At 43.1% G+C, this 13179-nt stretch overlaps 1 protein-coding gene across 6 annotated transcripts in view; it reads left to right on the forward strand.

Moving 5' to 3' along the window:
• LOC123516901 overlaps nucleotides 1-6725 on the forward strand; it is a 7385-nt gene extending 660 nt beyond the window's left edge. For 2 of the 6 annotated variants that reach the window (XM_045276653.1, XM_045276650.1), the window contains exons 2-8: nucleotides 1386-1468; nucleotides 2993-3133; nucleotides 3291-3505; nucleotides 4121-4281; nucleotides 5744-5871; nucleotides 6030-6229; nucleotides 6446-6725. In XM_045276653.1, the coding sequence (XP_045132588.1) occupies nucleotides 3016-3133; nucleotides 3291-3505; nucleotides 4121-4281; nucleotides 5744-5871; nucleotides 6030-6229; nucleotides 6446-6622 (999 nt within the window). In that variant the 5' untranslated portion in view covers nucleotides 1386-1468; nucleotides 2993-3015 and the 3' untranslated portion in view covers nucleotides 6623-6725. Of the gene's footprint in view, nucleotides 238-1076; nucleotides 1579-2992; nucleotides 3134-3290; nucleotides 3506-4120; nucleotides 4282-5743; nucleotides 5872-6029; nucleotides 6230-6445 lie in introns of those variants that run through there. The other 4 variants (XM_045276652.1, XM_045276656.1, XM_045276655.1 and 1 more) reach the window with 4 other exon arrangements.
• The last annotated feature ends 6454 nt before the right edge of the window (nucleotides 6726-13179 follow it).

The raw sequence follows: 13179 nt of genomic DNA on the forward strand, positions 1-13179 counted from the left end.
ACTGTCACGAACAACAAATCACCTTGAAATCGAATTGGCTACTGAATGAGTTTCCTCTAGAGAAGTGCGCGAGTAGCGGGGCTCCCCGCGACAATGTAAGACCTTGAATAGACACTGTATCCCATAACAACAACATTTGGAAAGCGGATCCGCTTGCGACCCAAAGGATACCTGCACTGCACTTGACTCGCGCACGGGTGATTGCCCACGACGGGCGACGCCCGCCCGATGTGAAAGGTTACATTGAAAACATCACTAATAACTTTAACCCCTTCAGTAACAGGACGCGCTTTCATATTGATTGTGCTTACTATTTGGTGATTTTATACGGCTTCAGATACTTATGTGGAAATTAAAATAATGAAGACTCTGGCCATTAATCTTCTGACCTCCATAGACCCTTCCTAATACCAATAAATTCGTCCATTCATACCCAAACCCATTGTAAAAATGTCCCAGTACTAAAGGGGTTATGCGTGTCCGCGCTTAGGCCCTGACACAAGCATCGCCCGCGCCATGTGAAAGGGGCTAAAGGCCCTATCACACTGGCCTATGATACGCGGAACCAGGAACATCCGCTTTAGATAGCTGGAACTTGCCCGGGATTAGCGGAACCAAGTTGGGATGGCTTCATATCCATCCCGGTTCTCCGTATGCTATCCCAATGAAAAAGTAAACATAATATATGTAATAAAAACCTTTCATTTGAACTAAAAAGAATGTGACTAAATTTTTCATATTGGAATATTAAATAATATTTCATCAATTTAGAAAGGTAAAGTATATATATATATATATATATATATATATATATATATATATATATATATATATATATATATATATATATATATATATATATATCATGTCGATAGGTTGGGCTCATGGCAACCACCTCTGACTCTAAAGTTGCCATCGCGCACGTCTCAGCTTTTCTCTAGTTTTTTTTACTTAATTTTCTTTAACAAGAGGAAGTGCAAATGCAGTTCCTGGACAAAGCACAGGCTGAGGTATAAGCGGCATGGTTTTGTTCTGGTTTATTTTGATTAGGCTTTGTCTTGGTTAGTGGGCCGTTTGCCTAGCATAACAAGAACACGGGCAGCTTGTGTGTGATAGTGTTCCTGGTTTCGTACCAAGAACCATGGCCCGCGTTCCGCGTATCATAGGCCAGTGTAATAGCCCCTTTACAGAGCCCCATATTCTGTTTGTAATTTTTCTGATATTTGTTTTAATCAGCCGGTTCTATTTGCCGTCCGCTTATCTATTTTTTTTTCATTCTTCTTTATATCACAACATAGTAACCAAACTGTTAATACCGCAACTAACATTTTACATTGTGCAAAATGCTACTGACTGGCAACTCAATTTAATTTTTATTGGTATAGTCTGGACGCGCCGTGGAGAATACTGCTACAGTTACTGTCAGGAAGACGTTCGGCAGCTGCAGCTCGCATAAGATTGATTTCGTGTAAGTATACGAAAGAGAAGTAATGAGTTTTTAACTATCGGAATTGGCTGTAAAGTGAACACGTCAAACAATAACGGGCCTTTATTGACATTGTACGGAAAGAAAGAATAGTAAGTATTTTTTTTCACTGTTTGAATGATCTATTGTGCGTAAGAAATCTAAATCTTTCATATAAAATATCTGAAGTAGTATAAGAATTGTTATATCAACGACGAATATATCATTAAAAAGCAGAAGATAACTTAAAAGACTTGTTACCACATAATGGTGCAAGACATAAAATAAATAATGCGATCATTGTCTTGATACACTTGTCTCATCCCTAAAAGCTTCGTCTAATTAGAAATAAACTTACAAGAACTGTGTAAGATTAAAAAGCACGCTATGTACTGCTAACAGTATTTTGTCCCAGTTTGGAGCAGTCCAGCGAGAACAACCTTAGGGCTGCTGCAGCTCACTGGCCTAGTAATCTTTTGCAAAAAATCTCTCTCTCTCTCTTTCTCTCTCTCTCTCTCTCTCTCTCTCTCTCTCTCTCTCTCTCTCTCTCTCTCTCTCTCTTTTATGTAAGATTTTAATCTTTGCTGTTTGCTATAAAAACACACCATGATGCAGCTTCGCCTTGCACGAGATCCTGTATCAATGACGTGTTGGTTGCTTGTGCATTTATTTTACTGGCGTTCGTCTCGTCTCGTCCCGACTGGCTGGTTGGAATGCTGTTTGTCTTCTGCAATTTTCTGTTACTTTTACGTATTTAGATACATAACAGAAACAATTTTTTTGCACACATTCAAGATTGCTATTTGCTCATTTAGTAGTATATGAACGTGACGTTAAGATATGGAAACATAAATTGAATATTAGTGAGAGAGCGATAATTTATCATGGCATGTAATATGCATCGTGCATTGTTTCGTCTCACTGCTACGCGTACTCATCCTATTGATATTCTGATATTTTTATTTTACTTTTTTATGCATAAAAAGGGAAAGATGGCCAAGGGCAATATAAAGAGCAAGAAAAAAAAAATACTCAGTTAGAATGCCAATCCCCATGTAGTTCCGTGAGAGTTAGCCAAAAGAAAGGAATAAATATCTTGAAGCCTTCCTCTTATATGAGGTCAAGTCAATTACCAATGTCGTTTTTGTGTCTTTTCTCGTATTGTGTTGTTGAATTTAAAAAAAAGAAAGAGGAAAAAATAGACAGCACTTTACTGCCCGGTAGTAGTCTGTCAAAATGATCTAGAAAAGTGCAAAGAAATACGTAATACCTTATTACCATTGCCGTACCAGTCACTCTAATGAAAGATAAAATCTCATAGTTCTAGCTTACTGGGAAATGTAGTATTTTTGTGAAATCATAATCTGTGGAACGTGTACGTACGTACATACAAGTAATAAATAATAAGGAAATAAAGATAGGAAGGATGCTTCATCAAGTCTAGAGCTGTCCGTACTCATATGCAATAAAAAAATTGTGGAGCTTGCACATATACTGTAAATAACATCATTGGTTTGCATTGGCCAGAAACAACTGCTTTAGGGTGAGCCATGGCCCGGGTCAACATACGGGAGGCAAAGGAGGCTGATGCCAAGAAGATCTTTGAGCTGATGCAGCAACAAGCAACAGAGCAGAATACTTTCCTTCCATCTCACTTCACTCATGAAGGTATGGCTGTGCAGCTGCTGTACTGATACTCAGTGATTACTTCAATAAAGAGGTGATAAAGAAGTGATATTGTATAACCATGGTCATTGTATTCACTGACCAAAGAAACCAAGAGAGAGGTTATTATAATAATTATAATTATTTTTTTTTTTTTCAGTTCTGGCAGACGGTACCTGGGGTCCGACAGCAGTGGTTATGGCATTTGTAGCAGAGAGCAAGGCGAGCCAAGTAGGGGAGCTGGATGGGTATATTCTGGCGCACCGTGCGTACGCTCCTTGGTTCGGCCGCGCCTTGTACATCAAAGATTTATATGTGGTCCCTGCAGCCCGCCGCTCGGGTGTGGCTACACACTTGTGCAGAGAGCTGATGCGGGTGTGTATCTCTGCACTTTGATCTAATTATTATTTTTTTCTAAATGTAACAGGAGTACTGGCCAAGGTAATCAAAATGTGAAGAAAAAAATCACTGAGACAAAAAAAAATTATCGAAAGTGTCTTAAAGCCTTCCTTTTGAAGGAGTTCACTTCATACGAAGGAGGAGATACAAAAGGATGCAGGAAGTTCTAGATTTTATCAGGAAAAGTGATGAATGATTGAGGATCCCGGTTAACTTATTCGTTACAGGTGGGCAAAATAAGAATGTGAGAAAGTAGAAATTCTGTGCAATGAGGACGTTGAAGGGGGGCAGATGCATATGAAATTAAGATCAGAAGAGCAACTAGCTTGAAAATAGCGGTATAGAAGACAACAAGAAAAACAACATTAAGGTGATGTGAGAGGGGCTGAAGACTATCAGTACTGTTAGAGGTAAGGAGTTGATAAGACAAAATGGTGTTAATTGCATCTTGTGTAGAAGAACGATGCAAGTGGAACGCTCCCATATAGGTTAAGCTACGTACTCTATAGTTTACAAAGGCCTGGTGGCTTTTTGTTGCAACGTTCCTTATTTTTTTATGTTTTTATGTTATATACTCTTTTACACTGACAGGCTGCAGTCAGCATGGGATGTAATCAGTGTGACTTAAGGCTGCACAAGGAAAACTGGGCAGCCATGGACCTCTTTGAAAAACTTGGTGCTGAGAATGTTACGGTGTCTGAGGACTGGCATATCTTCAACTTGGATTTTAAGCTGATGGAAATGAAATCCAAGTGAGTACTGAGTAGCATTGATTTTCCGGAGTGAAGTAACTTTTGTGTTGATACAATAGGGTGTCATGTAGTACACTCGCGACCCAAAACTCCCAAGCCAACTAACAGAAGACAAAGGGGGAAGAATAAAAAGCGGGGTCTTTTTAGGCGTAGCCCCATCCTGGTTATCACAGGGGCAACATACGCATACTCGAACACACCTATTATGGACCGCTTATTAGTTTTAGTGTAGAATGAATCATATACTATTGCTGACTATCACACATAAGGGTGGCATATGTTTATACTCTCATTGGGTTCACATCTGAAGACTGTAATCTGAAAATGTATTGGAGTATAATTGGACATTATTTTATTAGTCATTTATTTTTTCATGTTATAGCCAATAGGACCTGTAGAGTATTAGAAGCGTTGTCCAGCTTCCATCCATTAGTGGCTCAGTGGTACCCATATTAGGAGCCCATATCACCACCCAAGCGTATCTTTGGTGTAAGGCAATTATACTTCCACCTACAACCTGGGTATCACGGTGACATGTAGGTAACTTTAAATCACTCGACAAATAACAAAGTTTCAAGACGGCATGGACGTCTACCCGATCCCACGCTCACCACCTTATCCACTACGCCACCGCCTCCCTATGATTATAACTGTACCTATATTTGTTAAAGCAAAAATATAAAGTGATGTTCGAAAAAGGAGATGCGCATAAAAATTTGTTGAATTTTGTGAAATTGAATATAATATGATGTCAGGGCTCATATGATCGATAGGAAAAGTGAAAATTATAATTAGGGGAATTGAAAGGTAACTCGTTCAAGTACATAACACTGTGGTTAGGAGTGAGGGAGGAGTGGTGGAAAGCTTGACGTGGCGGTGAGGGGTGGCAACCGGCGGAACATTGGAGGTGGCGACGTGAGGTCATTTAACGTTTCTTTATATAGAAAGAAAGGAAAGAAAGGTTCGACGAATAATGACAGAGATGACAATAACTAAGAAGTAAAAGAATATATGTGATAAATTTGATGGGTAACTGAGTCAGAAAAAAATATCCTAACATGAACATTTTCGATCAATCATACGATAAAATTATCACACTAAAGACCGCCGTGGTGCAGTGGAACCATGCGTGCTTTGGGGTCCGAGGGGTCTCCAAGCGCACGAGTTTGAATTCTGTCCACGGTCCGAGTGTAGGTTGGGCTTCTTCACTCGGGGCAACGGTTTCCTAGCGGATGGGCTTTGAGATAGGAGGTACCCCAAAAAGTATCTCCTTTAGCCCATAAATTCCCGTGAAAAGTCCACATGGTATAAATGAAAAAAAAAAATCTGTATCATTATTATCATAACCAACTACCTAAAGATCTCATATTTTATAAAGCATAAAATGACAATGTGTAACTACTTTTTTTACTTGAGATATTTATTTATCTCGTTTTGTCTGGCAAGAGTTGCTTATTTACAGATATGGAGGCAGAGGACGCCTGCAGATACGCCTAGCCGTCCCTGAGGACATGGCTGGCGTGATGACTATGATTCAAGAGTTGGCGGACTATGAAAATATGTCTGATGCTCCACAGATTAATGCTCACAGTAAGTACTGGAGCTTTTAGCACCTAAGATCAGATGATTGTTTCTGTTGCTATCTGCCTTACTACTGCTTTATATATAATATCGATGTGCATCTCATTAATGGCAGTTGTGTGTGCATGTGTGTATGTCCAAAGCCATAATAAAAAGATCTCCTGCAGCTTTAGTGACCGACTCTCCACCTCAAGGCACATTCTTTGAGTGCTTTGTAGCAGAGAGTGATGGAGCGCTGGTGGGCTACGCGATGTTCTACCCGACTTTCTCCCATCGTGGGTTTGGCATGTGTCTGGAAGACTTTTACGTGAAGCCAGCTCACCGTGGCCAAGGCCTGGGTACCGCCTTCATGGCTCAGATTGCTCAGGTGAGTGTTACCCACCAAGAAGTTTCTTTCATGACAGTTTAATACATTAACCATTACAACAAAGGACTAAGTAATAGAAGTAGTAGTAGTAGTAGTAGTAGTAGTAGCAGCAGCAGCAGCAGCAGCAATAGTGAATTAGGTACTTTTTCCCATTGATTTACTGTAAACCCTGTCAGCAAGCAGACCCACTGTTCAACCTTGTCATCTCGTTTCCAGCATGGCGTTAAGCTGGGAGGCAGCCACTTTGAGTTTGTTGTGCTCTCCTGGAACACGCCAACCATCGCCTTCTACAAGAACAAGGGCGCCACTGATCTCACTGTTGACAAGGGGGTCCAGTTATACCGCTTTGATGATACTGCCATGAGAAAATGTGCCAGTGCTATCACACATTGAAGTTGAAACATCATATTTACATATTTTACTCTTTTATATAGTCAAGTTTTTTTTCGTATGTAAGTGATATTAGACAAAATAAATAGATGCAAAGCAGAAAACAGTGCCAATGCTTTGTGTTTACCTACCAATGAAGATATAGCTTTCCCCGTTGAAATTACGTAAAAAAGTCTGGAATGAAAGCGTACGATACATTGTAATGTCTGAACCACTCTATAAGGAGTTCATGTGGTTTCAGGTTAATGCAGCGACCAACTATGGTGGCTCATTGAGATACTTGGATGAGAGAGAGAGAGAGAGAGAGGGGGGGAGGGGTCGTTGTGGAGAGAGGACGTGTCCCTGGTCGCTCTGCAGTGTATGTTCGTGTCCACCACAGCTGGAGTCAGCATCGTGGGAAGCGTGCAGCGAACAAGTAAAATGATTTTCAAGTAGAGCAATGAGTGAAGTGACTTTAAACATAGTGTGTTGACGGTGCGGTGGGAAACCAGTTGACCTGACCTCACCTGTCCACTACTGGGGCGGAAATCCCTCGGGAATCCCGACCAGCTCCGCCCACACTCATTAAGGGATAATCTCACTGCCAAAATTCTCCCTACCTGCACATCTGCTTGCCTCTCCCACCTCTCCGCTTGCCTGTCCAACAATTCTCCACAGATACAACTGCTTAAACATCAGTGATGGTGACTGAGTGTTTGGAGCGCCTTATTGAGAGGCCTAGCGGCATAAGTGGCTACCGTCCTGCCTCTTGGTGTGCTGTCTGTGGCCGCACAGGGTCATCTCCAAAAGTGAAACGGTACTCCACGCCGGCCTGTCCGAACCTCTGCCATGCGGAATGTCTAGGCGAGGAATCGTACTTTAAATGTGGCAACACTGGGCAGCTGCGAGCACGAGCAGGAATTAGCGATCTTGTGACCCTTCAAAGCAGTGCCATCCAACCTACCTCCCCTCCCATCACGGTGCTTGCCGAGCAGGACACCGAGAACGGCCTGAGGGATCTAAGGAAAGAGGGGCTGGAGAAACTGGTGAAAAATCTCCGCTGTGAACTGGCCTCGACAAAAAACCAGCTGCACAGCTACCGGACCGTCACGGACGACCTCACGATCAAGCGGCGAGTGCTGGTGGAGGCTCTGAACATTGTCGACACCCTCATCGCCACCAGCGCCAGCGACGGAATAAAACAGAGGTCTGTAGCTTGCACAGCCAGGCCTCGGAAGATTGGTGAGAAAGGTGCGGCAGCCGCAGCTGTGGATAAAATCCCTAAGGAGCCAGGTCCGTCTCCTCCTCCCAATCTTCCCCCCGCTCCCTCCTCTCCTGACTCCTCTCTGCCCACGTCAGAGGAAGAGCGAGAAACGTCATCGGAGGAGGAGGTAACACCTTCAGATAAAGAAAATACCACCAGCAGCACCAGCGTCGAGAGTGAGTCAGAGAGGCAACTCCGACCCCAGCAGCTCAACCCTCAGCAAGGCAGCCCGCAGATAAACAGCTCACCCCGCCGACGAGACACGAGGAAAAAGAGGGCTGCAAGGACTGGTAACACAGCCTCTGGTGGTGGTACGGCACCAGAACCGAGGCGCCAGCCACGGCACAGGGCAACTCCTCCTAGGCTGCAGCAGCAGCGGCAGCAACAGCAACAGCAACATCAGCGGCGGCAGCAACAGCAGCAGCAGCAGCGGGGAAAGTGTAAGTGGCAAGGCCACACCAGGGAACAGTGCCCGAGAGTGTGTGAATATTGAATGTCAAGGTCGTTTTCACTCATCTCTGAACTGCCGGGACAGACTCGCTGACGAAAGGCAGAAAAAACTGGAGCAGGCAGTGAAGCAGAGCAGCTAGGAGACTTTGCTTGCTCTGCACAGGGTGGCGAGGCAGTTGAGGGAGCCTGGAGTCTCGGAACTCTCTCCGCTTCCTCTCTACAGGCACCCAGCCTTCCACCCTTCCTGACCCCACACAACACCTGCCCCCACCCATGCACTACTATGGCGGGGCGCCGCACCAAATCCCGCCCATATACGCTGTCCAACAAAGAATTGACAATCGTGTACGCTAATGTAAGAGGATTCCACACAAACATTGGTGAATTTACACACAGTGCAATTAACAGACACAGGGCAGACATCGTGTTCGTGTGTGAAACTTTCCTGGATGACAGTGTGCCACAGACTTATGTTCGCGTACAGGGGTACTCGCTGTTGGTGAGAAAAGACCGCTCCACGCAGGGAGGGGGCATTGCATTCTGTTACAAAGACACAGTGAATGTTCAGGTGGTGGAGCCTCCAGTGCCCGTGCCCAGGGAACTGGAGATTCTGACCCTGAAGGTGACTGACAGTGACAGTAAAGGGGTGATGGTTGTTGGGTGTTATCGTCCCCCTCGCAGGGCACAGCAGTGATAGATTTTCTGTTAGCGAAGAGAGAGAGAGAGAGAGAGAGAGAGATGAATCAATACGCACTTGAACTGGCATATGCATAATTCAAACAATAGAAAACGTAGGTACACAAACAATATTTATAACTTTTATATTCTTTTTTTGTGACCACATGGTAACTAAACATCATGTCACATGTAATGAATGTCAATATACTCGTATATCTTGAGCACATTGCAAGCATGTGCATGAAATCGTCGCCCTTGGCCGTCCCTGTTATGGTGGCGAGTTACTGCATGACAATTTGACGAAGGGTTTACGTCGCATGCTCCTCCTAACGCGATCCTCCACTGTCCGGGCTTGGGAGGGGCACTGGGCAGAACTAGCTTATCATTTCAGTGTTAGGTTACATATACGCAAATTAAATGCACACACACACACACACACACACACACACACACACACACACACACACACACACAAACAGAATGACAAAACTTTGAATAGAACCAAGCAGCTTAATGAACAGTACATAATCGGATCATTCTCCCAAGTTGTTATCAAGGGTCAGCGTGTCACTGCTTCAGGGTAGAGACATAGGAGTGGTTCAGAGAGTTTGTTTCGTGAAGCACTGCCACACGTCACCTTTCAACAGTGCTAAAGATATCAGTGCGTTATCTTGCTACCAGCAGTACTGTAGCTGTAGAGTAATTAAGAGCATATACTACATATTTCTTGATATTGTGGTTGAGAATTGATTAACTTATTTTGGTGATTCTCGGGTTCAAGTTTTCGAGACGAGAACGAGACAACGAAAAGTTTTTTTATGAGAAAGGGAGGTCACTCAGTGTGTGCTCGGCGGATGCGTTGAGAGGAAATACGTGTGGTGCGTGTAGCCGTTTGTATCTTTCTCAATTGCTTCTCGAGATTATCGTTACCTTGTGTTCATATCTTTCTGGTCGTACTTCAAGATTTCCCGCCAACTATTGCTGCCGACTTTACAGGTGAGTTGTATGTTTTACTCTTATCACGTTAATTCCAATGTTATTTCAAGCTGTATTTTTTAGTATTATTTTTTTTAAGTAAATGCATGAAAATGAATGAAGACTGATGAATAATTGAGGTGAATATACTTGTCGCTTGCCAAGAGTGTGTTACTTACTTGTTACTTGGGGTGTTTGTTCAAGGCTCCGCTCCACTGCGAGGCAGCGCTCAGCAGAGCCTCCCTCAAAAGCAACTAGCATCTATAATTGTCTTTGATTTCCATGACGTTAAAATCATAAACTTCCTTGAACAAATATATCTTCATTTAGATTTTGATCCGAATAGAAAATCATCGATTGCAAGTGAAAAACGAGGGTGTTTGAAAGTTGTGGAAAATTAAGGTGATCAGTGAAACAAGACAAGACGGCTTTGCATCGCTTAGTATAATATAAGGCGTGTGTACCTTGCACGTTTGTTGTCCGTGAATATCATGATGCACATGTTCCTAGATGCCTGGAAAGAGCCAGTAGTGCATTGCCGGCTGCCTATTTCATGGCGGACTTTAGAAGATCAAGTAGATTTCTGGGTAGGGAGGATGAGTGGACGTAAGTAAACATGTATACAAGAACTGCCACAGGTTGATCTACTTTATGTTCTGATTTTCGTATGTCCTTGATTTTTTTTAATCTTTTTAACCACAACTTTCTGTAATTATAGGGTAAAAAAAAGGCATGAAGGGGGTAACAAAATATTTTGTTTTTATGCTGCTCCTCCTCCTCCTCCTCCTCCTGCTGCTGCTGCTGCTACTACTACTATTACTATTACTACTGTCGGATGCCCACATCATAACTGAAACATGAAGAAACAAGAAACAAAGAAAACATCGATGTATGATAGTTTGCCAGTACGCTGTGTGTTGTTGCACACAGCCATAAAAGGGATTAGAATGAGCAGGAGCGTCAAAAGGAAACAGTTAATAACCCAGGCCAGCCCAGGTCAGGTAAACATCCTGTGATGTTGTTGTTCTTAGATATTGCTGATACTACACACGTAGGGGTCACGTGAGTTTGTACTTGATTTGTGAACGGTACATTTGAGGGGCATGTTGTGCTGGTCAAGACACGCCCCTATAAGTTCCTGAAGGGAAATTGTAGAGGCATGAGGCAGAGAGAGACGAGAGCGGATGCAGCGAGGACAGCTGTGACTTGGCTGCATAGCTGAGGGCGGCGTGAACGTTTTGTAGTTCATATAAACAGTAAGTGGAGCTATGAGTTGCAATGCAGTCTTTTGAGGTAAATTAGATGGGAGGAGGAGCCATGATAGGATGTTTAGGTACTATTTTAGTATATGTGTTTATGTGTACGTAATTGGATCAATATGACGTCGTGATATACTTACATTCCTGTGTTACAAGTAAAGAGTGTTGTGTTGCTCTGACGGATAAGTTACTTGTGTGTATTCGTGTACGAAATTAAAGTAGTTTTATATATGGTTGCTAAGAGAAAGTGGGTTTGTTCCATACGAAACTTGTTGAGTGAAGTTACTTGCGTGGATATATAAATAGTCAAAGTTTTTTTCTATCTTTAATTAACAAAAATAATAGTTATACATAAGGTGTTCGATACGGCGCCGACAAGTAACAATCACAACTCTTTCTGTTGCCTTCTCCACTGCAATTACTACAATTTCTCTTACAAACATCCTTAAGAATTACATTAATCTCGTACATATTCTCGCATCAAAACGGATTTCACTTCAAACATCATCCACTATATCTTCATAACGTATTACAACATCTGAACACGGTGCTTTATTTATCAGGAAATCTCATATGTAGCTACCCGTATATAAGAATGACCTTTACTTGGTACATACTCCACGTGTGGTATCAACAACATCCAAGAACGACAACACCACCACAGAATGTTTACCTGACCTGGGCTATATATATCTGTCCGGGCTGCCCTGGGTCAACTGGCCTGGGTCATTAAATGTTTCCTTTTGACCTTCCTGCCCTTCCTAATCTCTTTTATGGCTGGATACGGCTACACACCGCATACTGGCGAACTATCATATATCCATATTTCTTTATTTCTTGTTTCTTCATATTTCTCATATTTCACTGATGATGTGGGCATCTGACAAACATTCCCCCTCAGAATGCGCGTCCCGCGCATTCAGGGTAGTGAAGGGTGGGTGGGTGGGCAGGGTGTGCAGGTCGCCCCTGATAGCGGTACTTTCCCCACCCATGAAGCATGTTATAGTCTTTCCACTCTGAAGTCCGTTCAGGGTGGGACAAGTATGGTCGTTTACAACTAGCCATGCTGCCAAATCAACCTTCATACATGCGTCTCTCTCTTATTTATCATCCATGTGCTGTTTGAAAGTGATATTTTATGTATTGCGTGTATAGTAAAGGAAGTTACATAGTACAATTAGTGTCTATGTTTACGATGATAACGACGATTTGTATAAATTCTATGGCATGTGGCAGCGTTTTTTTCCAATGTTGCCACGTTGGTGGTGGTGGTGTCCCCTTTCCTCTCTCCGCTGGGTCGAGTCAGGCCAGGCCAGAGTTGCCAGGTTGGCGGGTTTCCCGCCAAATGTGGCGGTTTTCTATCTTCACTGGCGGGAAAACTGTGATGCTGGCGGGCTGGCGGTTTTCATGGCGGATTTCTGTCTTGCATGGCGGTTTTAGTGGCGGGTTTTTACATCTGAATAAATTACAAGTTATCCTTCTGATCAAAATAAGCTTGGCTCTTAAGATTCACAAGATATGCAGAGGATAGAAAAAATTTTCACACTCAGCTGTCACCCCCGTCAGTGATCTCCTTAATTACCTTGAGGTCCGCCCTCACAGATAAGCAGGTTCACTAATTCCAAGCGGGTCAGGCGTCACGGCTCACTTCCTTCCTGGTCACCAAGCAAGATGGAAGCAACAACTCCTACTCGCTCTCGGTCCAAGGTACTGCATAGCAGGGAAAAGGAAATGTACAAAGTAAACAAGTTTTTCCTTGAAGAGAAAGCTTGTAATGGATTCCTTATCCCACCATCAAAAGTAACTGCTCGGACTGCAAGAGCCACCAACGTTTCAGAAAAAAACTGTCCAGCGAATCTGCTCCATACGAAGCCGGACATCACCAGAAAGGACAGCTTTTTATCTCCACAGAAGAGGAGACGCTCTGCACCTGTCACGACTCTGGATGACTTTGA

The sequence above is a fragment of the Portunus trituberculatus genome, chromosome 41 (assembly GCF_017591435.1).
Source record: "Portunus trituberculatus isolate SZX2019 chromosome 41, ASM1759143v1, whole genome shotgun sequence".
NCBI lineage: Eukaryota > Metazoa > Arthropoda > Malacostraca > Decapoda > Portunidae > Portunus > Portunus trituberculatus.